The sequence below is a fragment of the Dendronephthya gigantea genome, unplaced genomic scaffold (assembly GCF_004324835.1).
Source record: "Dendronephthya gigantea isolate DGI-Jeju-01 unplaced genomic scaffold, DenGig_1.0 000143F, whole genome shotgun sequence".
Taxonomy (NCBI): Eukaryota; Metazoa; Cnidaria; class Anthozoa; order Malacalcyonacea; family Nephtheidae; genus Dendronephthya; species Dendronephthya gigantea.
In genome coordinates, this window is record NW_021163153.1 from 455651 (window position 1) to 483107 (window position 27457).

Genomic DNA, 27457 nt, shown 5'->3' on the forward strand with positions numbered 1-27457 from the left:
TATTTTCATATAAACTTGCGTAGATCATTCATGTATCTTTGTTTAGGTGAATTTTAGGAATAATTCTTGGAATAATTCGAGCCGGGAACAGTTCTTATAGACGAGCAATTGATGAATTTCAGTGCGGATTACGAAGTGTTATTTTATGTATATAAAGCGCAAACTTGACCAAATTGACATTCTCGCTGCTTCGCACACAGCGGCATACCCGAAGGTTTGACTTTAGAACCTTAGAGATAAAGTTATCATCTGCATATGGATGCAATTTTTTATTTCAATTTTGGTCAAACAAACGCGAATTTTGCTCCCGAACTTTGTTATAATTTAGTGCACTTCCGCAACCTGCACAGAGGGGTGGTTTTCAAGGCTGACATCTTGTCAACTAAGCACTCAATGAATTTGACATTTTTATGTTTTTATAAGTAAAGATGAATCAAACAAATGGCGAATAAAACGCTTTGCCGGCGAGTTTAGTTTTGATACGGTGCAGTCCTAAATATTGCGAAATTTCGGCCTTGAAAGGGATGACCAAATGAACCGGCTCGGCACAAGAAAATTCGAGCTTCTAGGAAAGCGAAAATAAAATTTCCACAAAACTATTCCATTTTTATTAGTTCTGTACCAAACCCTTTTGATGTGCCTAGTTTCAAAGAAATTGTTTTTCTGACGCGAAATTCGATGGACCGCTGTTAGGGCGACTGCCACTTAACATGACGACCCGCACGGCCTGGAAAAAGCAACTTTTGCGGATTGAATCCGCAAAAGTCAGGAAATCAGAGCGCATTATCTCATTAAATATAATTGCAAAAACTGTCATCAATCCACTATTAGTTTCATTACTCGCAGTAGGTACTCGGTTGAAATTCTGTTATTAACAAGTTATTAATTTAAAAATGTTCGCTGCGTGAAGCTATAAGGCAGTGCGGAATAAGTATCAACGCATATAGAAAGGGAGTCAAATATCTGACCCTGTCAAAGCAATTTTCTCAGTACTGCTTTCGCTATTACTAAAATCCTAGTCATTCCACTGTAACAGCCATACAATAAGGCCAATGTCTGTACACAATAAAATCCGGTAGCTGCGTGCGGGGGAACTTTTTTCCAGGCACGCCGGAACATGGATAATTGGGGGGGCATATATTCATATATTCGAGTTCTGCATTATTTGTTTCTTTTGAAATCAATTGTTTTTACGGTCTGTGAACTTGAATATATGAATATATGCCCCCCCAATTATCAATCTTCCGGCGTCCCTGCTTTTTTCCTTGCCACTTTTTCCTTAACAAGTTCTATTGATCACGTATAGGACAAAAAATTTTTCGGGCCTTGTATAAAGTCGCTACCGCACAATGTCTTGTCATTGTAATCAGAAAACAGTTTATCTGGAAATGTTTTGCCGTACACATGCACTTTAACACTAGTAAAAGGTTAACAGGTTTATATATATATATATATATATATATATATATATATATATATATATATATATATATATATATATAAATATATATATATATATATTTAAACAGTATACTTTGTTATAACCAAGAGAGGTGCCAAAAAATACCCTTTTTTCATGTACTGGCATTACCTGTACATGAGACTGTAGTTTAGTGGACATCAGTAGGACCAGTACAGTAGCTGCTGTTTGAATTTGAATTTTTTTAGGCTCATTTGTATTGGTGGGAAAAGAAATTTGGGAGGTTGAGGTTTGGGGTTATGGTTAGGGCTAAGATCAGTGTAAGGAAAGGACAAGGGTCAGTTTCGCAAACATAACTATTGCATTATCAAAACATTATCCACAATAAATTGATTGCATTATAACAGTACCTATAAAATATCACATTAAATTAACTGGTCTTTGATAGAGAAAACAACAAATAAGATCACTTACACTGTATTGCATCAGTCAGATTGTAATAATTTTGCAAATTGGTTCAGAATAATGAGCATTAATTTATAAGGACAAGAGAATATGATGGCAAATATAATTAGTATTTAATAAATTATTGCACCCTGTGCGAAATTATATGTTACATGTACTTTATACATAAATGTTTGTCTTTGATCTGATATGCTGTGCAATAGTTGTGATATGACTCTTAGTTTCAACTGATAAAGCAAAGATGACTACATCTTCTTAATCTGTCAGCAAAAGATGACTCCATCTTTCTGACACAGGAGTGTCCACTAAAGGAATTCTCACAATTTCTATACTGTACAACAGCAATATATTTTATATGTCTTGAACAGTAGTTGATGGTAAAGTTATAAAATATATATTGGAGTTTTCTAGGTACTTTTCATTTAGATATAATTTGCTGTGTAATAATCACCAGAAAACTTTCAGCTTCAACTGATTAAGCAAAGATGACTACTTCTTAATCTGTCAGCAAAAGATGACTGCATCTTTCTGACACAAGAGTGTCCACTAAAGGAATTCTCACAATTTTTATACAGTACAACAGCAATATATTTTTTATGTCTTGAACAGTACTTGATGGTAAAATTATAATATATATATTGGAGTTTTCAAGCTACTCTAATTTAGATATAATTTGCTGTGTAGTAACCATCAGAAAACTTTCAGCTTCAACTGATTAAGCAAAGATGACTACATCTTCTTAATCTGTCAGCAAAAGATGACTGCATCTTTCTAACACAAGAGTGTCCACTAAAAGAATTCTCACAATTTTTATACTGTACAGCAGCAATATATTTTTTATGTCTTGAACAGTACTTGATGGTAAAATTATAATATATATATTGGAGTTTTCAAGCTACTCTAATTTAGATATAATTTGCTGTGTAGTAACCATCAGAAACTTTCAGCTTCAACTGATTAAGCAAAGATGACTACATCTTCTTAATCTGTCAGCAAAAGATGACTGCATCTTTCTAACACAAGAGTGTCCACTAAAAGAATTCTCACAATTTCTATACTGTACAACAGCAATGTATTTTTCATGCCTTGAATACTAAAAATATTTTATGGTATAATTTATTGTGAAATTAGAGTAAAAGTTTACCTCTCAATTAATGTATTTATATATATGCATTGTTAGTAAGGTAGAAAAATGCATTTAGTGATTATGCATAATTGTTTACATACTCTCTGAAATAAACAATGGAGACATTTGTAAATCCTACCGGTGATGGTACAGAAACATTGATTTCCTCAATGTGGCGCTTTGTGGTGCTATTTCATTCGATTTAATGAGAGCGCTAGAAGGGCGCGCGCATGTAATTTTGGCGGGACATTGAACGGTATGGATTTGCCTAGTTTATTTAGGCATTCTCGAGCGCGAGCATAGAAGTTATGTCTTTCCATTCGAACGGACTTGGCTCTAGGTCGTTTTCTTGATGTTGTTCGATGGCTGTTTGCCGTCGCGGTCTCTGAGATCAGCGAATTAACCTTTTCGCTTCGCTAATCAGAATGTCGCGCTTCCTCGTCTCTACATCTACAGATTTCGGATATCCAAAAAGCAAGTCATGTACGCATACCAATCTTGCTATGCTAAGCAATGCGAATATACTCGGTAGTACATTTCGCAAGTTGAATTGACTAGTCGCGCTCAAGCGGCTCTGACAACAACTTCGCGGTTTTAGTCAAATATTGGCGCGCGTTTGCCTTTATAACTCCTAAATGCGGCGTTGACAATCGTGTTTAGCTATTAAGAATTAATAAATTATTAGCCAGATCGACGCAGCTTATCAATATATAAACATAGAATGAAAACGGAGTATCAAATTACACTTGCACGAAATAAAGGAGCGAGTTAATTCAATCTCTACATGTCAACCCTCAAACACCTACCAAACAGATGCCATGGGAACGAACACTTTTTGCCTTAATTTTTTCACACATTGTGCGGGTCCTCATGATGAAATATTCAAAATATTTTATAAGCATTCAAACAAAGTAGCGTCGCCAGCATCGATAAGGGGGTCATATTTTATATTGCTAACTACTATATATTTTTTTATTATTATTGTGTTTCTTTATAATCGGGCTGTATCTATATTAGATATTGCCTCTATTACAAACTGCCATGTCGTCTTTTAATCTCAATTTTAATCATTGAATTGAGCGACACAGGTTTTGAAATTAATAATGAACTGAAAACTGAACTGCATGCATGAGCTCACAAAGCTCACTGCTTATAACGGCCTATATTTCTGGGCATGTTAAATTGTAAGCAGTGTATATTTATAGCTTCGTACTAGCTACATGAAAAGCGTATTCGATCGCAATTAAATCAGGAAACCTTGGTCACGGTGATACTTTGTGCTTTTAAATATGCATTCAAAGCTTTTGAAAATCAAACCTTAAAAATGCATGTATTTGATTAGTATCGTTTTCAACATTGGATAGGGATTAGGAGTGGGATTAACCAGTGCATGCGTAGCCAGCCCGACAATTTAGTCATGCTGTGCTAATATTTTGGTGTTCATTGACAATGAAAACAATTAATTTCTAAAGAAATGAATAATGATAATAACATAAAATTTGCATAGCATGACTAAATCGTCACGCTGGCTACGCCACTGGGATGAACATTTTGAAAACAAACATTCAGCAATTTATGTTGAGAGATAAGGAGTTTTATATGAGTAAACTTTGTGAAATAAAAAACAAAACATGCAATATACTGATATTTTTGAAATATTCTCAGATTACATAATACTGCCACAAAAAGAAACTATCAGGGGCCAGTTGTCCAAAAGGCGTTTAGATTAAAATCTGGATAAGCTAAAGCTTTAAAATACTTAATGATACTTAATGATATAACGAGCAATTTGATTAACTACCGCGCGTGCATTGTGAGGATATAATGCACGCTTCTGGCTTTTGAAGTTTTTGTTGCTAAGCAACATCTTAAATAACATGTACGGAGAATTTCATTATTGATCAAATAAATAAATTTTGTTGTTGCCCTATAATTTCTTCTTATATTATAAAATAATTAAAAACGCTCGTCGCGTGCCTTTATGGTGTAATAATGCACTCGGGGAAATGTTGGAAGAATACTCGAGAAGCTTGTAAAACACAAGGCTACGCCTCGTGTTTTACAAGCTTCTCTCGTATTCTCCCAACATTCCTCCATCGTGCATTATTACACCATAAAGGCACGCGACTCGTTTTTTAATTCTTAACTCATAGATCTTGTGAATGACTGAAACTGCACAAAAAATAATATGCATTTGATATATACTTCCTTTGAAAATTAAACTGATTATATTGAAATATTTCAGCTCATTTGCCCAATAAAAATATAATTTTGTCCTCCATTTTGAACGTATCCACCGTGTTACTTATCAACACATTTTATGGCATTTTTATAGCAGTAAACAGAATTTATATATTTATTTTTTCGGGTCTGATATGCACGTTTTTAACAAATCAAATAGAGGTTTTTTATAGTGGCTGTCTTCGTGATCAACTTGAAATTCCGACAAGGAACATGCATATAAAAGGGAGAACTTTGAATATGACCACAAAGATAACCGCCATATTACTTTCCCTCTTTGTATATCTACAGCACCGTAATTAGAGCGCTTAATTTGAGGGGCGTTCTTGTATTCATGTATATTTTCATATCAAAGGGACAATGGCGTTCAAAAGAAGTCGTTCGGGCATGAATAAGACGAAAAAGTGAATAACATGACCCCCTTTCAATTAAGTTATGTAGCTCTATACATATATATATATATATATATATATATATATATATATATATATATATATATATATATATAAATATATATATATATATATATATATATATATATATATATGTGTGTGTGTGTGTGTGTGTGCGTATGTTTTTTAAAAAAAAGTACCTCTTGGAGAACAGAGTAATATAAATATAATTATTTTAACGCTAGTTCCTGCCTTGATTGCTCTGCATTATAAAATAATAATGAAATAGCTACATGATGCTAATGATGTTCTCAACTTCAATATACCTTGATTATTATTCTAGATGTCGACGAATGTGAAAAAAGATCGCACAAATGTGACAAAAATGCAAAATGCACCAACACTCCAGGCTCATTCAACTGTCAGTGTCAACCTGGTTACACAGGAGAAGGACGGATATGCGAAGGTAGCTATAAAATTGTTTTTAGTTGTAAAATAAAAAACAAAACATGGCACTATACTGATATTTTTGATATATATATATATATATATATATATATATATATATATATATATATATATATATATGTGCGTGTACGTTTTTTAAAAAAATTCCCTCTTGGAGAACAGGATTATATGAATATGAATATTTTAACGCTAGTTCCTGCCTTGATTGCACTGCATTATATACAAATACTGAAAGAGCTACATTCCTCGACCGAGCAGTTTCCTGTAAATGTATGATGCTAATGATGTTCTTAACTTCAATATATACCTTGATTATTATTCTAGATGTCGACGAATGTGAAAAAGGAACGCACAAATGTGACAAAAATGCAAAATGCTTCAACACTCCAGGCTCATTCAACTGCCAGTGTCAACCTGGTCACACAGGAGAAGGACGGATATGCGAAGGTAGCTATAAAATTGTTTTTAGTTGTTAAATAAAAAACAAAACATGGCACTATACTGATATTTTTGAAATATTCTGAGATTACATAATACTGCCACAAAAAGAAACTACGCTATTTATCGTAGTATTTGCATAGGTTAGTTCAGGGGCCGGTTGTCCAAAAGGCGTTTAGATTAAAACTGGATAAGCTAAAGCTTAAAAATACTCTCATAGATCTTGTGAATAAGGCGAAAAAATGAATAATATACGCCCCCCTCCAATTAAGTTATGTAGCTATATATATGTGTGTGTACGTTTTTTAAAAAAAGTCCCTCTTGGAGAACAGAATTATATGAATATAAATATTCTAACGCTAGTTCCTGCCTTGATTGCACTGCATTATATACAAATACTGAAAGAGCTACATTCCTCGACCGAGCAGTTTCCTGTAAATGTATGATGCTAATGATGTTCTTAACTTCAATATATACCTTGATTATTATTCTAGATGTCGACGAATGTGAAAAAGGAACGCACAAATGTGACAAAAATGCAAAATGCTTCAACACTCCAGGTTCATTCAACTGCCAGTGTCAACCTGGTTACACAGGAGAAGGACGAAAATGCGAAGGTAGCTATAAAATTGTTTTCAGTTGTGAAATAAATAGAGATTATTACTTCATGGTTGGCAAGTACGTACGATTTTTATGCACGAGTTGTGAAGGATCGCAAAACGAACGAGTGAGCGTAGCGAACGAGCGAGTTTGCGATCCTTCACAACGATTTCATAATAAAAAGCGTACATATGAGCCCATATTTAATTATGGCATTTTTCACACGTGATAAACATTTTACGTCGAATCAAATTGCATGAAATTAATTTACACAGTGAAATACGATTTTATTACATCATTCTGCTGTGCATAAATCTCTATACGCATATAATGAAAAACAAAACATAGCAATATATACTGATATTTTTCAATGATGCTAAGTTTACATAGTATTGCAGTACTGTGATGACAGAAAATCAAAATCGTCCGGATAGAGTGCTCAATGCTTGCACAGAGCGGTATAACACAGGTTGAGAAACGCCGTTTACTTCAACGAATTTTATTTACAACAGAAATGTTTCGTGGTAAATAATATATGATAACAACATTTTATAACAACAGCACAACAACTGTATACGAGAGGCGCATAATTAGGTCACATCACATGTAGTTGGTTACTAGGTATTACTTAACAAAAACTTCTTTCGATGCCTGCATGTATTGGAACAAGTTCATTACGCTTATTCAAAAAGCTTAATTCAGGATGACATATATTATAATAGATTTATTGGATAGGCATAAATTACAGCGTTCAGTTTTATTACAAAACGGTTGTGATTTTTTAATTATTATCCAACCAATAGTGTGTGGTGTATTAGAGTCCTTTAATTTCCAAATATGTTTGCTTAGCTCCGAGGCGTTTTTCCTTGATTTATTGCGGAAAGAGCAAGTATGGTTGAGGTGTATAGCGTGTCTTAAATGTGTTCTCAGTAAGGCCAACGTAGGTTTGAGATTCTCTCGTACTTTCATTCTTCACGGTCGCTTGGTATACTATAGCGACCGTCCCATAAAATACTAGGATTTGTCAACTCACTTTAATATGCCATTTTAGCTAATTTTTATACTTTTCAAAAATGCATTCTTAAATTGAAACCGCGATATCTCGGTCAAATTTGCATGAAAAACGACATGGTATATATATGAAAATTTAATTCAAAGATCAGAAAATACGAAAAACATAATTTTAGTGTAATAGCTCTTCTAATTTTGAAGTTATACTCAATCAAACAGGGTTGACGTTTTTTTGCACCTCCCGGTGCATCTACCAAGATTGAAATTAGCGCTAGCGTAAATAGTTATTCACCATTTCAATATTCAACCCAGTGGGGTACATTGTCTTGAATATATTAATCCAATACTTTTCATTGTTTTAAGTATATTAATCAAGTACTTTGTACGTTCTGTCGGATTACTTTTACGATAATTATCTCGCAACATTAACTAAGCCATTATTAGTATCGTTCTCAACATTGGATAGGGAGTAGGAGTGGGATGAACATTTTGAAAGCAAACATTCAGCAATTTATGTTCAGATATAAGGAGTCTTATATGAGTAAACTTTGCAGATATCAATGAATGTGCACATAGTCCATGTGGTTACAATGCAAACTGTACAAACACGAATGGTTCGTACATTTGTGAATGTCGGACTGGATATGAAGGAAATGGAACAAATTGCACAGGTTAGATCATGCAGGGTCCGGTTGTCCGAAAGGCGTTCAGGTTAAATGCTGGATATATAAGCCAAAGTTTAAAAATGTTCTCATAGATCTTGTGAATGAATGAAACTGCATATACGCAGTTAATGTATACTTCCCTTAACCAATAAACTATTTACATTGAAATATTACAGCTCATTTGTCCAATGGCGGACGTATATAAGTATGAATATAGTTTAACGCTAGTTCCTGCCTTGATTGTACTGCATTACAAAAAAATGAAATAATTATACTATCCTCAACCAAGCTGTTTCCAGTAAATTTATGATGCTAATAATCAGTTCTTAACTTGAACAAATATTACTCCAGTTTATAAAAAAGGGAGTAAAAATAAGAGAGAAAATTACCGCCAGATATCGTTAACGTCTATTGTATGTAAGATAGGAGAAAAAATAGTAAGAGCTAGAGTCGTAGATTTCTGGTCAGGCCTAAATATATTTAATTCAAATCAATTTGCATACCTCAAAGGCAAATCTACTCTCACGCAGTTACTTTCGTGTTATGATGATTGGGCTAAATCAAGAAACAAGTCAAGGCCAACGGACGTTATTTTATTAGATTTTTCTAAGGCCTTCGATAGCGTTCCTCATGAACGTTTGCTCCTGAAGCTGGAACGTTATGGTATTAGTGACTCACTACTATTATGGTTTAGGAACTTTTTAACTAACCGCAAACAACGTGTTGTTATACGCGGAACTTGTTCCAAATGGTCGGCTGTGAGATCTGGTGTCCCCCAAGGAACGATTCTGGGCCCAATTATGTTTCTCATATACGTAAACGACATATCAGACGATGTAACTTCTACTGTTAAGTTATATGCAGACGACACTAAAATATATAGGGAAATTAAGAAAGTTGATGTTGATGAACCAGCATTACAATTAGATCTAAATCGAATAGACGATTGGGCAAAGAAATGGGAACTCCGCTTTAATACGGACAAATGTGAAACAATACGAATTATACACACAGGAAAGATACAACTAGACCTAGTTATACATTGGGAAAAGAACTTAAGTGTGTCGATAGTGCGAAGGACCTAGGAGTTCATTTCACAAGAGATTTATCTTGGAGTGAACACGTAGGAGTTACGGTAAACAAAGCTAATAAAGTCTTGGGAGTAAATAAACGTACGGTAGGCACTTAAAATCAATATGTATTCTCGACCCTATATAAAACTCTTGTTAGACCAATTATTGAATATGCAGCTCAAGTTTGGAGCCCGTATCTGGTTAAAGACATTGTTGCATTGGAAAAAGTTCAACGTAGAGCTTCGCGTTTTGCTTTACAGCAAAAACGGGGTGAAATGTCCTATGAAGAACGTTGCTGCTTATTAAAATGGCCAACACTAGAAAAACGTAGGGAATACTTGTCACTTGTGGAATGTTTCAAGTCAATTCATGGCCTAAATGGTCTGGTGCCTGAATTGTTTTTTGAATATACGAAGGACAATCGAACTAGAACAAACCATAAGTTCAAATTGTATCTTAAAGCCGCTAAGATAAATTGCTATAAATATTCATTTTTTATTAGAATATTAAGTAAGTGGAATAATTTGCAAGCAGAAATTGCAGAAGCTAACAGTCTTCAGCAGTTTAAGAATGGACTTAAAAAATTAATGGACATTTAGGTTAGGATTATTTTAAATTTTTTTCTTTTTTGTAGTAGTCGTAAGTAATGTATTGTTTTGGGGAATTATTGTCATAGTATAGGGTTAACCTCACGATTTCCTGTTCAAGATTGTTGTGAATGTTATCTTGTTATCTTGAATAAAATTATGTATGTATGTAATAATTATACCTTGATTATTATTCTAGACATCGACGAATGTGAAAAAGGAACTCACAAATGTGACAAAAATGCAAAATGCACCAACACTCCAGGCTCATTCAACTGCCAGTGTCAACCTGGTCACACAGGAGAAGGACGGATATGCGAAGGTAGCTATAAAATTGTTTTTAGTTGTAAAATAAAAAACAAAACATGGCGCTATACTGATATTTTTGAAATATTCTGAGATTACATAATACTGCCACAAAAAGAAACTACGCTATTTATCGTAGTATTTGCACAGGTTAGTTCAGGGGCCGGATGTCCAAAAGGCGTTTAGATTAAAACTGGATAAGCTAAAGCTTAAAAATACTCTCATAGATCTTGTGAATAAGGCGAAAACATGAATAACATCCGCCCCCCTCCAATTAAGTTATGTAGCTATATATATATATATATATATATATATATATATATATATATATATATATATATATATATATATATATATATATATATATATATATATATATATATATGTAAGGTGTATTTGTTCTTCTACACAAGTATAACCAACCGGGCAAGCAGAAAATTCTACTTGACCGCGGTGGGAATCGAACCCGCGACCTTCGCATTTCTAGAACGATGCTCTACCGTCTGAGCTACAAGGCCAAGTTGGGAACGACTGTGATTTTACTTAAGTTGTTATTGACAATGCGGAGTTTCGTCCTTTTTACATGTCGTTATGCAGTTACTTCTGCAAATTATGTTGATATTTTTGTACTTTTGCTCTCAATCGAGCCATGTGTTCACTTGTGGATATATATGTAAGGTGTATTTGTTCTTCTACACAAGTATAACCAACCGGGCAAGCAGAAAATTCTACTTGACCGCGGTGGGAGCAAAGCGTGAATAAGGCGAAAAAATGAATAACATCCGCCCCCCTCCAATTAAGTTATGTAGCTATATATATATATATATAGGCTATATATATGTGCGTGTCCGTTTTTTAAAAAAAGTCCCTCTTGGAGAACAGAATTATATGAATATAAATATTTTAACGCTAGTTCCTGCCTTGATTGCACTGCATTATATACAAGTACTGAAAGAGCTACATTCCTCGACCGAGCAGTTTCCTGTAAATGTATGATGCTAATGATGTTCTTAACTTCAATATATACCTTGATTATTATTCTAGATGTCGACGAATGTGAAAAAGGAACGCACAAATGTGACAAAAATGCAAAATGCTTCAACACTCCAGGTTCATTCAACTGCCAGTGTCAACCTGGTTACACAGGAGAAGGACGAAAATGCGAAGGTAGCTATAAAATTGTTTTCAGTTGTGAAATAAATAGAGATTATTACTTCATGGTTGGCAAGTACGTATTTTTTATGCACGAGTTGTGAAGGATCGCAAAACGAACGAGTGAGCGTAGCGAACGAGCGAGTTTGCGATCCTTTACAACAATTTCATAATAAAAAGCGTACATATGAGCCCATATTTAATTATGGCATTTTTCACACGTGATAAACATTTTACGTCGAATCAAATTGCATGAAATTAATTTACACAATGAAATACGATTTTATTTCATCATTCTGCTGTGCATAAATCTCTATACACATAATAAAAAAAAACATAGCAAATATACTGATATTTTTCAATGATGCCAAGTTTACATAGTATTGCCATAGTATTGCGATGACAGAAAATCAAAATCGTCCGGATAAAGTGCTTAATGCTTGCAGAGAGCGGTATAACACAGGTTGAGAAACACGGGTTACTTCAACGAATTTTATTTACAACAGAACTGTTTCGTGGTAAATAATATTAAGGCCAACGTAGGTTTGAGATTCTCTCGTACTTTTATTCTTCACGGTCGCTTAGTATACTATAGTTTTCGTTAGGCATTCTCCTTGCAGAGGGCAGAAAAATAAAAAAGAAATCTATTTTTGAAGCTCAGGTCCAATTATCCGGTTTTGCAGAGGCTCCCTCTTTATAGATAAAATAAATTAACATAACACTGGCTATATAGATGAGAAAAATTAAACTCCGAATAAGGTGAGAATCTAGGTCTTAATTGTCGTATTTTGGCAATTTTTTCCATATCTCTTTTCTCACACACCCATCCAAACTCCCAACCGACATAAATTTTCTAACATGTTACCATTTCCATGCTTAACTAATTTCGTTTAACCGAAACAAGGGTTTTCCGCATGCGTTGTACGAATTAATGTTTACACCTTCGTTGTATCTGTCGGAGACAGATATACTAAAGAGAATGTATCTTAAACAATATTTTCAGCTAATAAATGCCCTCTTGGGTGGGAGACTTTCGATGGACTCTGTTTTTATATCAGCAATGGCGTTGCGACATCATGGAACAGTGCGAAAGACGACTGTCGTCAGCGTGGCGGTCATTTGGCAGTTCCAGCCAACACGAATATGAATAATTATCTAAATCAGGCTATGAAACAACATAACGTCAACGCAGCGTGGATTGGTATGTACCGAAAATCCGGAAACATCTTTTACACAGTGAGAGATGAGGAGATCTCCTATGAAAACTGGAACACAGGGGAGCCTAACAACTCCGGGGGGCATGAAAACTGCGTGGAAATGTTCAACGGAGCAACAGGGAAATGGAATGATTTGCCATGTTCGATCAGTCGTCATTACTTCTGTCAGCGGCAACTGTGAATATTCCACAACAGCTGAAATTGACAATAAGAAGAAAATACGGCGACGGACTTTACATTTAAATATCTGATCTGAAAGGAATCGTTTTAATTTTTTTCAAAATAGTTAATCGTTTGCAGTGTTTCACCCTAAAATCGAAAATCAATAAGAACGACATCTCAGAGCATTAAATGATTTAAATCTTAGTTATCTTTAAATCGAACATATAAAATTATATCCTCTGAAACATAAAACCAAACAAATTGGAATATCATGTATTTGATTGTTAATAGGCTGTTTCGTTACATAACAAGGGCTGGGTCAATCAAAAAGGAAAATTTCCTCGCAATTTGAGCAATTACAGGATACCTTTTTTTAGTTTTTTATAAGAATTAATAATTAAAAGCTGTATCAAATGCTAAAATGCTTTGCATTCCAATGTTTGTCGTCCGGTCGACCTTTCGGTACACTTTCATTTTCGCATGTCAGGTAACACTGACCTAAATATAACTGTCGCTTAACTCGAGTAATTCCCCATATATGTCCAATACTCTCGCAACCACGGAAAAGGTTATTTACCATCGGTAAAGTTTTTAACCATCGGTCTGAATGCCAGAAGTTTCTTACTCAGCTGGCGCAGAAATTAGCAGAAAGAGATCATGAACGTTATGCAGTTGTCATAGCTTGGTTGAGAATCAGAATCTCTTTCGAAATTCTAAGATCGGTACATGCGAGTGTAAGGGGATCTAGATCACCTTTTTATAGAAAAGAATTTGAAGTAGGATACGTTTTTTGGACTAAATGTTAAAATTGCAGAGGTTTTTTAAACTTTTTTAGATTTTAACTTTACGTGCAAAGTACTCCTTTTCTATAAAAATTAGGAAGAACAACAATCATTATACTTTCGAAAAAAGAGTTTAAACAGTCCATCTGAAAATGTATGGTGATTAGAATAGGTTAATTTTGCATGGTCTAGTTTACTTAGAATTCTTTTAAATATGTATATAGTTAATTTTATCATAAACTACGTTTTAAGTTTCACCATCAGTAATAAATAATTCGTTTCGTGAACTCCAGCTGAGCTAATACGCGCACTAAACGGCCACACCATCGGTACCGTCAGTACCAACGAAGAGATTTTCCATCGTTTGTTTAAATGATAATTAACTCCTTAGGGCAAGACTTCGCGTTTTTTTTAAATTTGCGATATCTTATTATTGCCACATATTCCGTTGCGTGTTTCTTACTCGTATCGTTAAAATTAATTTATCACCAAAACGCAATATATTACAATATATATAAATCACATTGTATGCATACAATATATTGATTTTTCGTTCTCGAAACTATCTCATAGTGTGTTCTTACGTCATTTATAATATATATATATATATATATATATATATATATATATATATATATATATATATATAATATATATATAATAATATATATAATATATATATATATATATATATATATATATATATATATATATATATATATGCTTCTGGAATACTATTATAAATATTCATCCAGTTCCTGTGTTTGTCGTTGACAAGAACTGTTTTGTTAGACCCTAGGTAGCCCAAAGGTATTTGTGTTTTAATCTAAAGCGTCCTTCCGGTTTAATATCGCGGTCTGTGACGTAAACACCAATTGCTATATTTGTATTATAATAAGATAAGGTTGGCAACTATAAATATAAATTATTAACGACGTACAGCCTCAAAACTATCGACAAAAAACATTGAAAATATGCAACATAACTCACAAAAAAAAATCATAACAATAAAATTTGATGTTTTTAATTGCTCTCCAGTACATTTTCCTGTTGAAAACAACTCTAGAAATATGAAAAATTTAGCGATACTTTTCGTGTTGCTATGAATTTTTTCGCCGTAACGATGCGGGATGTCTTTTGCATGGCACTGGTTTTCGATTCAAATAACGAAGCAGCGACCTCATTGGCTCTTAAAATTGGCGAATACCAATTTAATTATTCGCCAATTTTAAGAGCAAATCAGGTCGCTGCTTCGCCATTTGAATCGAAAACCAGTGCCATGAAAAAGACATCCCGCATCGTTACGGCGAAAAATTATTGATTATTATATTTCAGTAAGACGTGCAAAGTTCAAACAGCTCAAAAATGTAAGCAAAACAACGTACATGTAGAAAAGCTATGTTGATACTAAAATAATTTGCATTTGAATTGCATGTTTGATTTCACCGGAAAGGTTGGCGATAAATGGCGAAAACTGCCCAGTGTGACGTACATCAGTTGTGTGACATAGTGCTGAGTAAATCATCATGTTTAGATGTAAATATTTCCGAAACTATTTAATTATATCAAAAAGGGTTATAGAACTTATAAGCTAATTTTTCAAGCTCTATTCAAATCCGTAAAGATCCCACAAGTGATATAGGCACTTTAAGAAAGCAAGCAAGCAAGCAAGCAATCAAGCCAGCCTTTGACATAGTGGCTACCGCTTACGCGGTAGTCACAAAAATTCACTGTAATAATATTTACCTGCTATGAAGTAGAAAAATCTATTACGACCAAAAATTCTATAAGCATGTAAAATGCAAGGATATATTATTATAATATGTATAAGTGGATTTAAAAGTTAAATTGACAATCCTTTTATTGCTTCATTTTTTTGACATGATTTAAATAAAAAACGTCGGGTTTGAAAACTTGTTTATACCGCATGGCACTAAAATATTCATCCAGTTCATGTGTGTTGCATTGTCGTTAACAAGAACTGTTTTGTTTGACGTTATTACAAAACTAAGCATCCAAAGCCATCACTGGAACCTGCAAAAGTTGCTGCATTGTGTGGTTAGTAGCTTTAGTCCTAATTTCTCTCAATTCATTCCATTTAAATACTCAATATCATCAGGCCAAAACAATAAATTAAAGGTATGTCCAATGGCTGATTTTTAAACATTTTTGCCAACAAAATTATGGACCTGCATCAGATTTAACTTAAATTTAAATGTGTTACCATATGATCAGCTTTGAACTGAATTGCTTCCTCGTGTTTTAGACCTGGTTGTAAAGAGATTTCGCTCAGGGCTGTAGCTAAAAGCCTAATTGGGGGGGGGGGTGTATATTCATATATTCGTCCTATGCCCGACTGATTTCTTTTGTACGCTATTGTTCCTACGGTATATAAACATCAATATATGAATATACACCCCCCCCCCCCAATTAAGCGGTCTAGCTACGGCCCTTATTTCGCTTGCCAGATGACAAGCCTGTGAAAAGTTACATAAAAGCAAAGCTGACCAATACAGAGAGGTGCCAGAAAACAAAAAATGAGTAACTGTTTTCCTTCATTGTATATGTATATATTAGCATATTGTTGTGTGATTAGTTTGTCTGTAAATTATTAATATATTTTATAATGCATGTAGATTTATATGTAGATTTTATTAATAAATTTTATTGGAAATCTCAAAACAATTTCATATTCATTAAAGTCTCAAACATATTCTTAACTTGTAAGAATTCCAATAGGAACTTGTAGAAATTCCTATACGATCTTTTAGGAATTCCTATACGATATTTTAGGAATTCCTATAGGATCTTGTACGAAATTCTATAAGATCTTGTAAGAATTCCTATAGGATCTTATAGAAATTCCTATACGATCTTTTAGGAATTCCTATATATACGATAGTTTAGGAATTCCTACAGGATCTTGTACGAAATTCTATAAGATCTTGTAGGAATTCCTATAGGATCTTGTAGGAATTCCTATAAGAAGTTATAGGAATTCCTATAGGATCCTACAGGCTCAGGGGCCAATTTCCAATAGGATCCTATAGGAGTATTTGAAATAATTTCCTATAGAAATTCCATTTTTTGAATTTTCGTAAGGGTTGGCCAGTTAAGGACCCGCTGATCAGCCGAGCAGCAGCCAGCTTATTATGGTTTCCCTCCAGCCAAATGAAACGGACCAGTACTCTTGTCATCCAAAAAGGGGAGAACTGCACTGACTGTTACATGAAGTTCAAGCAACGCAGGCATAGGTCAGCGGGCTTGAGAGAGCTCGCTGCTCAGTGAACTCAAGCGAGAGGACTGACATGTTGACATTATTTTAACACGGGATCTTTATATTAATGTACGAGAATGATCTAAATAAATAAAGAACATCTTAGCACACATCACTCTTGACCCACGTGTTTCCAAATTTATAAACTTAGGTTAGTGAACAATACTAGCTTCTTAATTATTAGCCGAGCGCGAGGTCTTTGCCGAGAAATTCGGACCGAGGTTTTTTTGTACAGACCGAGCTCGAAGAACGAGGTTTGTACAAAAAGATCGAGGTCCGTGATCAGTATTTCTCGGTAAAGACCGAGCAATCGAGGTTAATAAAAATTATGCACTTGAAACAAACAAGAAATGCATGAATTCGTATTAGTATAATATAGCCTGGTACGCGTTGATAAAAACAAAATGCGGAATTATTTAGTTTACCTAAACTGCTGCATGGAGACGTCTTATTAATTTCAAAATCAATTAAATTTTCTCTTCGGCATTTATTTGTGCCTTTTTCATTAAGGATTTCTCTGTCTTTTAATCTCGTAATGGATCGCCGAAAGTGGACCACTGAAAGTTCCTTTCAGCCAATCACTGAGCTCCATTTCCCAGAAGTGACGCTAGCCATATAATAAATATAGTTAAAGTAGTAGAATTTTGATGAAACAATGATACCAATTTTATTTTTTTCTATTTCATTTATTGTATAGTTATTAGATGAAACATATTAGATGAAAGTTGTTATTGACAATGCGGAGTTTCGTCCTTTTTACATGTCGTTATGCAGTTACTTCTGCAAATTATGTTGATATTTTTGTACTTTTGCTCTCAATCGAGCCATGTGTTCACTTGTGGATATATATGTAAGGTGTATTTGTTCTTCTACACAAGTATAACCAACCGGGCAAGCAGAAAATTCTACTTGACCGCGGTGGGAGCAAAGCGTGAATAAGGCGAAAAAATGAATAACATCCGCCCCCCTCCAATTAAGTTATGTAGCTATATATATATATATAGGCTATATATATGTGCGTGTCCGTTTTTTAAAAAAAGTCCCTCTTGGAGAACAGAATTATATGAATATAAATATTTTAACGCTAGTTCCTGCCTTGATTGCACTGCATTATATACAAGTACTGAAAGAGCTACATTCCTCGACCGAGCAGTTTCCTGTAAATGTATGATGCTAATGATGTTCTTAACTTCAATATATACCTTGATTATTATTCTAGATGTCGACGAATGTGAAAAAGGAACGCACAAATGTGACAAAAATGCAAAATGCTTCAACACTCCAGGTTCATTCAACTGCCAGTGTCAACCTGGTTACACAGGAGAAGGACGAAAATGCGAAGGTAGCTATAAAATTGTTTTCAGTTGTGAAATAAATAGAGATTATTACTTCATGGTTGGCAAGTACGTACGATTTTTGCACGAGTTGTGAAGGATCGCAAAACGAACGAGTGAGCGTAGCGAACGAGCGAGTTTGCGATCCTTTACAACAATTTCATAATAAAAAGCGTACATATGAGCCCATATTTAATTATGGCATTTTTCACACGTGATAAACATTTTACGTCGAATCAAATTGCATGAAATTAATTTACACAATGAAATACGATTTTATTTCATCATTCTGCTGTGCATAAATCTCTATACACATAATAAAAAACAAAACATAGCAAATATACTGATATTTTTCAATGATGCCAAGTTTACATAGTATTGCCATAGTATTGCGATGACAGAAAATCAAAATCGTCCGGATAAAGTGCTTAATGCTTGCAGAGAGCGGTATAACACAGGTTGAGAAACACGGGTTACTTCAACGAATTTTATTTACAACAGAACTGTTTCGTGGTAAATAATATTAAGGCCAACGTAGGTTTGAGATTATCTCGTACTTTCATTCTTCACGGTCGCTTAGTATACTATAGTTTTCGTTAGGCATTCTCCTTGCAGAGGGCAGAAAAATAAAAAAGAAATCTATTTTTGAAGCTCAGGTCCAATTATCCGGTTTTGCAGAGGCTCCCTCTTTATAGATAAAATAAATTAACATAACACTGGCTATATAGATGAGAAAAATTAAACTCCGAATAAGGTGAGAATCTAGGTCTTAATTGTCGTATTTTGGCAATTTTTTCCATATCTCTTTTCTCACACACCCATCCAAACTCCCAACCGACATAAATTTTCTAACATGTTACCATTTCCATGCTTAACTAATTTCGTTTAACCGAAACAAGGGTTTTCCGCATGCGTTGTACGAATTAATGTTTACACCTTCGTTGTATCTGTCGGAGACAGATATACTAAAGAGAATGTATCTTAAACAATATTTTCAGCTAATAAATGCCCTCTTGGGTGGGAGACTTTCGATGGACTCTGTTTTTATATCAGCAATGGCGTTGCGACATCATGGAACAGTGCGAAAGACGACTGTCGTCAGCGTGGCGGTCATTTGGCAGTTCCAGCCAACACGAATATGAATAATCTAAATCAGGCTATGAAACAACATAACGTCAACGCAGCGTGGATTGGTATGTACCGAAAATCCGGAAACATCTTTTACACAGTGAGAGATGAGGAGATCTCCTATGAAAACTGGAACACAGGGGAGCCTAACAACTCCGGGGGGCATGAAAACTGCGTGGAAATGTTCAACGGAGCAACAGGGAAATGGAATGATTTGCCATGTTCGATCAGTCGTCATTACTTCTGTCAGCGGCAACTGTGAATATTCCACAACAGCTGAAATTGACAATAAGAAGAAAATACGGCGACGGACTTTACATTTAAATATCTGATCTGAAAGGAATCGTTTTAATTTTTTTCAAAATAGTTAATCGTTTGCAGTGTTTCACCCTAAAATCGAAAATCAATAAGAACGACATCTCAGAGCATTAAATGATTTAAATCTTAGTTATCTTTAAATCGAACATGTATAAAATTATATCCTCTGAAACATAAAACCAAACAAATTGGAATATCATGTATTTGATTGTTAATAGGCTGTTTCGTTACATACACAAGGGCTGGGTCAATCAAAAAGGAAAATTTCCTCGCAATTTGAGCAATTACAGGATACCTTTTTTTAGTTTTTTATAAGAATTAATAATTAAAAGCTGTATCAAATGCTAAAATGCTTTGCATTCCAATGTTTGTCGTCCGGTCGACCTTTCGGTACACTTTCATTTTCGCATGTCAGGTAACACTGACCTAAATATAACTGTCGCTTAACTCGAGTAATTCCCCATATATGTCCAATACTCTCGCAACCACGGAAAAGGTTATTTACCATCGGTAAAGTTTTTAACCATCGGTCTGAATGCCAGAAGTTTCTTACTCAGCTGGCGCAGAAATTAGCAGAAAGAGATCATGAACGTTATGCAGTTGTCATAGCTTGGTTGAGAATCAGAATCTCTTTCGAAATTCTAAGATCGGTACATGCGAGTGTAAGGGGATCTAGATCACCTTTTTATAGAAAAGAATTTGAAGTAGGATACGTTTTTTGGACTAAATGTTAAAATTGCAGAGGTTTTTTAAACTTTTTTAGATTTTAACTTTACGTGCAAAGTACTCCTTTTCTATAAAAATTAGGAAGAACAACAATCATTATACTTTCGAAAAGAGTTTAAACAGTCCATCTGAAAATGTATGGTGATTAGAATAGTTAATTTTGCATGGTCTAGTTTTACTTAGAATTCTTTTAAATATGTATATAGTTAATTTTATCATAAACTACGTTTTAAGTTTCACCATCAGTAATAAATATATTCGTTTCGTGAACTCCAGCTGAGCTAATACGCGCACTAAACGGCCACACCATCGGTACCGTCAGTACCAACGAAGAGATTTTCCATCGTTTGTTTAAATGATAATTAACTCCTTAGGGCAAGACTTCGCGTTTTTTTTAAATTTGCGATATCTTATTATTGCCACATATTCCGTTGCGTGTTTCTTACTCGTATCGTTAAAATTAATTTATCACCAAAACGCAATATATTACAATATATATAAATCACATTGTATGCATACAATATATTGATTTTTCGTTCTCGAAACTATCTCATAGTGTGTTCTTACGTCATTTATAATATATATATATATATATATATATATATAATATATATTATATATATATATATATATATATATATAAATATATATATATATATATATATATATATATATATATATATATATATATATATATATATATATATATATATATATGCTTCTGGAATACTATTATAAATATTCATCCAGTTCCTGTGTTTGTCGTTGACAAGAACTGTTTGTTAGACCCTAGGTAGCCCAAAGGTATTTGTGTTTTAATCTAAAGCGTCCTTCCGGTTTAATATCGCGGTCTGTGACGTAAACACCAATTGCTATATTTGTATTATAATAAGATAAGGTTGGCAACTATAAATATAAATTATTAACGACGTACAGCCTCAAAACTATCGACAAAAAACATTGAAAATATGCAACATAACTCACAAAAAAAATCATAACAATAAAATTTGATGTTTTTAATTGCTCTCCAGTACATTTTCCTGTTGAAAACAACTCTAGAAATATGAAAAATTTAGCGATACTTTTCGTGTTGCTATGAATTTTTCGCCGTAACGATGCGGGATGTCTTTTGCATGGCACTGGTTTTCGATTCAAATAACGAAGCAGCGACCTCATTGGCTCTTAAAATTGGCGAATACCAATTTAATTATTCGCCAATTTTAAGAGCAAATCAGGTCGCTGCTTCGCCATTTGAATCGAAAACCAGTGCCATGAAAAAGACATCCCGCATCGTTACGGCGAAAAATTATTGATTATTATATTTCAGTAAGACGTGCAAAGTTCAAACAGCTCAAAATGTAAGCAAAACAACGTACATGTAGAAAAGCTATGTTGATACTAAAATAATTTGCATTTGAATTGCATGTTTGATTTCACCGGAAAGGTTGGCGATAAATGGCGAAAACTGCCCAGTGTGACGTACATCAGTTGTGTGACATAGTGCTGAGTAAATCATCATGTTTAGATGTAAAATTTCCGAAACTATTTAATTATATCAAAAAGGGTTATAGAACTTATAAGCTAATTTTTCAAGCTCTATTCAAATCCGTAAAGATCCCACAAGTGATATAGGCACTTTAAGAAAGCAAGCAAGCAAGCAAGCAATCAAGCCAGCCTTTGACATAGTGGCTACCGCTTACGCGGTAGTCACAAAAATTCACTGTAATAATATTTACCTGCTATGAAGTAGAAAAATCTATTACGACCAAAAATTCTATAAGCATGTAAAATGCAAGGATATATTATTATAATATGTATAAGTGGATTTAAAAGTTAAATTGACAATCCTTTTATTGCTTCATTTTTTGACATGATTTAAATAAAAAACGTCGGGTTTGAAAACTTGTTTATACCGCATGGCACTAAAATATTCATCCAGTTCATGTGTGTTGCATTGTCGTTAACAAGAACTGTTTTGTTTGACGTTATTGAATTTATATTAAACTTTATTAGAGACATTGATTTAAAAGGAAGGTTGTACTTATTTTCGAATAGTTTGCGACTCAACATTTTTTGCAAAACTCTTACTAATTACAACTTAAATATTATTACTATTATTATAAGTATTATATTAAATATTACAGAAGCCATCATCACCTTTGTGCCATGCAAATGATCTGTTTGGTGCTAATTAAACCTGATGATGCAGATGAAGAAGGACAGACAATGGTAAGGATAGTAATTTAGATTCAATATATAATATGCAGTTAAAAGTTACCATGTAAATGTCCATGTAAATGTCATCACAGGAAAATTTGAAATGTCTTCACAGGAAAACCTTAATTGTGCATTTGGATAATAGGGCCTTAATTTACTGTTATTTACTATTATCTACAAATATTGAGCTATTATGTTGTATGCTTAATGTTCAAGGTGAAAGAGTTGCTTGTGGCTTAACATTCTTAACTTGTTTATAGGTTATATACTTGCTCCAGGGATTGAAATCCTTCCATCTCAGAAAGAGTTGCTATCTTTACATGGAAATGCTAAAGCATACACATATGCTTTTGATGGATATGACTTGGTCAAGGGATGTGTTGGCCACACATTCACTTACTGGAAAGGTTTCAAATGCTGACAAAACTAAGCATCCAAAGCCATCACTGGAACCTGCAAAAGTTGCTGCATTGTGTGGTTAGTAGCTTTAGTCCTAATTTCTCTCAATTCATTCCATTTAAATACTCAATATCATCAGGCCAAAACAATAAATTAAAGGTATGTCCAATGGCTGATTTTTAAACATTTTTGCCAACAAAATTATGGACCTGCATCAGATTTAACTTAAATTTAAATGTGTTACCATATGATCAGCTTTGAACTGAATTGCTTCCTCGTGTTTTAGACCTGGTTGTAAAGAGATTTCGCTCAGGGCTGTAGCTAAAAGCCTAATTGGGGGGGGGGGGTGTATATTCATATATTCGTCCTATGCCCGACTGATTTCTTTTGTACGCTATTGTTCCTACGGTATATAAACATCAATATATGAATATACACCCCCCCCCCCCAATTAAGCGGTCTAGCTACGGCCCTTATTTCGCTTGCCAGATGACAAGCCTGTGAAAAGTTACATAAAAGCAAAGCTGACCAATACAGAGAGGTGCCAGAAAACAAAAAATGAGTAACTGTTTTCCTTCATTGTATATGTATATATTAGCATATTGTTGTGTGATTAGTTTGTCTGTAAATTATTAATATATTTTATAATGCATGTAGATTTATATGTAGATTTATATTAATAAATTTTATTGGAAATCTCAAAACAATTTCATATTCATTAAAGTCTCAAACATATTCTTAACTTGTAAGAATTCCAATAGGAACTTGTAGAAATTCCTATACGATCTTTTAGGAATTCCTATACGATATTTTAGGAATTCCTATAGGATCTTGTACGAAATTCTATAAGATCTTGTAAGAATTCCTATAGGATCTTATAGAAATTCCTATACGATCTTTTAGGAATTCCTATATATACGATAGTTTAGGAATTCCTACAGGATCTTGTACGAAATTCTATAAGATCTTGTAGGAATTCCTATAGGATCTTGTAGGAATTCCTATAAGAAGTTATAGGAATTCCTATAGGATCCTACAGGCTCAGGGGCCAATTTCCAATAGGATCCTATAGGAGTATTTGAAATAATTTCCTATAGAAATTCCATTTTTTGAATTTTCGTAAGGGTTGGCCAGTTAAGGACCCGCTGATCAGCCGAGCAGCAGCCAGCTTATTATGGTTTCCCTCCAGCCAAATGAAACGGACCAGTACTCTTGTCATCCAAAAAGGGGAGAACTGCACTGACTGTTACATGAAGTTCAAGCAACGCAGGCATAGGTCAGCGGGCTTGAGAGAGCTCGCTGCTCAGTGAACTCAAGCGAGAGGACTGACATGTTGACATTATTTTAACACGGGATCTTTATATTAATGTACGAGAATGATCTAAATAAATAAAGAACATCTTAGCACACATCACTCTTGACCCACGTGTTTCCAAATTTATAAACTTAGGTTAGTGAACAATACTAGCTTCTTAATTATTAGCCGAGCGCGAGGTCTTTGCCGAGAAATTCGGACCGAGGTTTTTTGTACAGACCGAGCTCGAAGAACGAGGTTTGTACAAAAAGATCGAGGTCCGTGATCAGTATTTCTCGGTAAAGACCGAGCAATCGAGGTTAATAAAAATTATGCACTTGAAACAAACAAGAAATGCATGAATTCGTATTAGTATAATATAGCCTGGTACGCGTTGATAAAAACAAAATGCGGAATTATTTAGTTTACCTAAACTGCTGCATGGAGACGTCTTATTAATTTCAAAATCAATTAAATTTTCTCTTCGGCATTTATTTGTGCCTTTTTCATTAAGGATTTCTCTGTCTTTTAATCTCGTAATGGATCGCCGAAAGTGGACCACTGAAAGTTCCTTTCAGCCAATCACTGAGCTCCATTTCCCAGAAGTGACGCTAGCCATATAATAAATATAGTTAAAGTAGTAGAATTTTGATGAAACAATGATACCAATTTTATTTTTTTCTATTTCATTTATTGTATAGTTATTAGATGAAACATGCATGCAAGCTAGTCTATAAATTAAAACTAAGCCAGTCTGTGATTACCGCCACTAAACATTTCAACTATTGGGAAATTTACTCTAAGGATGTTTCATGGACGTTCTACTCAGTAACAACCGTACAACTCGAGTCTCATTGTAGGATAGTTGCTCCATGACTTCGGCAACACACGAATGTATCGAGCTTTGATTTCATTTTTCAATGTGTGGGTAACAATGGAGTTTTGATCTTTGTTGCCTTGAAAAACCTGCAAAAAAACAACAGGATTAGTTTTATTAAAAATTTATAAACTTTGATGAATTATAGCAACACTTTTACACGCAACTAGGGCCGCATTTGTCCACCCTGTTTGGACAACCATGCACAGAATGTTTAGCGCTTAAGTCCGTGTGGAAGTATTCGCTTTATGGTCTAAGCCAAAAAGTCACGTCCTAAAAACTGCCATATATATTAAAACTTCACTAGCCCCTTTGAAATATTGTAACGTTTTTTAATACTTTTTTACACTTTAAAATTATATTATAAAATTGAGATAATTCTTTGTAAACGCCATGCATATAATTATTATGGTATGTTGGATAATTATACGACCCACTTTAAATTTCGTCAAATTTTTATGGAAGAACATGTGAAAAGCCAAGGCGAATGGCAAAATATATTTTTTGTTTATTTGATCACCTTTGCAGTCCCTGACTCTTCATAAAGAGTCCAAGCACTACCACTGTCGCGGTAAGAAATCGAGTAAGAGATCGCCCACTCTGCATTGTTATAACATGTTCCTCGAGTTGAAAATCCTGTGACAGCTGTGTTTTGTCCAAGATCAACTTGTAACCACGAGCCAACTTTTCCTGCATGAGTTGGTGCCCAAGAACAAGAACTGCCATTCTTATTCAATCTTGCGAAGTAAGGGTAATAAGAACTACCAAAGGTTGACGATGCTGTGATTGCCGAATTTGGTATTTTGCCGCTTTGCATTCCCAATGGCTTGGGGTCCATGCATGGAACTAGCAGAAAAAAGCTGTATTTCAAAATATGATTGCCCACATTTATAAATACCACATAATTGGCGGCCGAAATAATGCGTAACGAAGTAACGATGCAAACAAATGCGAGAATTATAAAAAAATATGGTGATTAATATATAATATGGTGATAAAGATTTTTCTAAACATTTGACTATTATGTTCAGTGTATAATATTTAGTGTATAATATTTAACGTGTTATACACATTCAGTTAATACACATTCAGTGTATAATATTTAACAAATCGATACCATTGAACCGTTGACTATACATAAACTATCGTCACAGGTCACTACAGGCCTCTGAAATATTTTCCGCAAGCAACGTTGTCAGTAAATACACCATAACGAAATTAATATCAAACACCAGTTTGCACATACATACCCTAGAAAGACATGCACTATATTTGCACATTACCTGTATTGTTCCCACAAAGAGCTTCATACGCAGCAATATACTCTTCAACTCCTTTGAAAATATCCTCGCAACAGCCTGGAGGGAGATTGTGTCCTGGAGCGCATAGTGTATTTTTTGCTTCAATCTTCTTGTCCATTATCGACTTGATTTCTTCACAACAAATTGCTTCGCCGTGACTGATCATACAAAAAATACTAGCGAAAAGAAGGAACAACATTTTCGAAATCTCTTCTCAGTGATCTTGTTAATAACTCGTGAAGCTAATTAAGCCCTAGCATGGTCAAACTAATTCAGCCTTATATATCAGAGCCTGTGTGTGGGTGGAACAATGAAATTTTGTCTAGCACATTCCAAGAAGAGTATTTGTAAACACGTTCACCACTGCTGCTCATGCCCATCCATAACACGACCTTCCTTAGCACGTATGACCTTGATTAGATTTATTTAGAGTATATGGAAAGCATGCAAGGTTATAATTGTAAATATAATGAAATTAAGC

General features: G+C 34.2%; 2 protein-coding genes across 2 annotated transcripts; one reads left to right on the forward strand and one right to left on the reverse strand.

The window, feature by feature from the left end:
• The first annotated feature begins 3127 nt into the window (after positions 1–3127).
• On the forward strand, positions 3128–23576 carry LOC114536725 (protein kinase C-binding protein NELL2-like). Its single transcript, XM_028558074.1, has 6 exons — positions 3128–3158; positions 5988–6110; positions 6437–6559; positions 7045–7167; positions 10686–10808; positions 23366–23576. The coding sequence occupies exons 1-6, from the start codon at positions 3128–3130 to the stop codon at positions 23524–23526; spliced, it is 684 nt and encodes a 227-aa protein (XP_028413875.1). The 3' UTR covers positions 23527–23576.
• Positions 23577–25574: 1998 nt separating this feature from the next.
• On the reverse strand, positions 25575–27188 carry LOC114536698 (lactadherin-like). The gene is made up of 3 exons (XM_028558053.1): positions 26959–27188; positions 26196–26521; positions 25575–25764 (listed from the first exon to the last, which is right to left on the reverse strand). Exons 1-3 carry the CDS (start codon positions 27173–27175, stop codon positions 25624–25626), a joined length of 684 nt encoding a protein of 227 aa, XP_028413854.1. The 5' UTR covers positions 27176–27188; the 3' UTR covers positions 25575–25623.
• Positions 27189–27457: the final 269 nt, after the last annotated feature.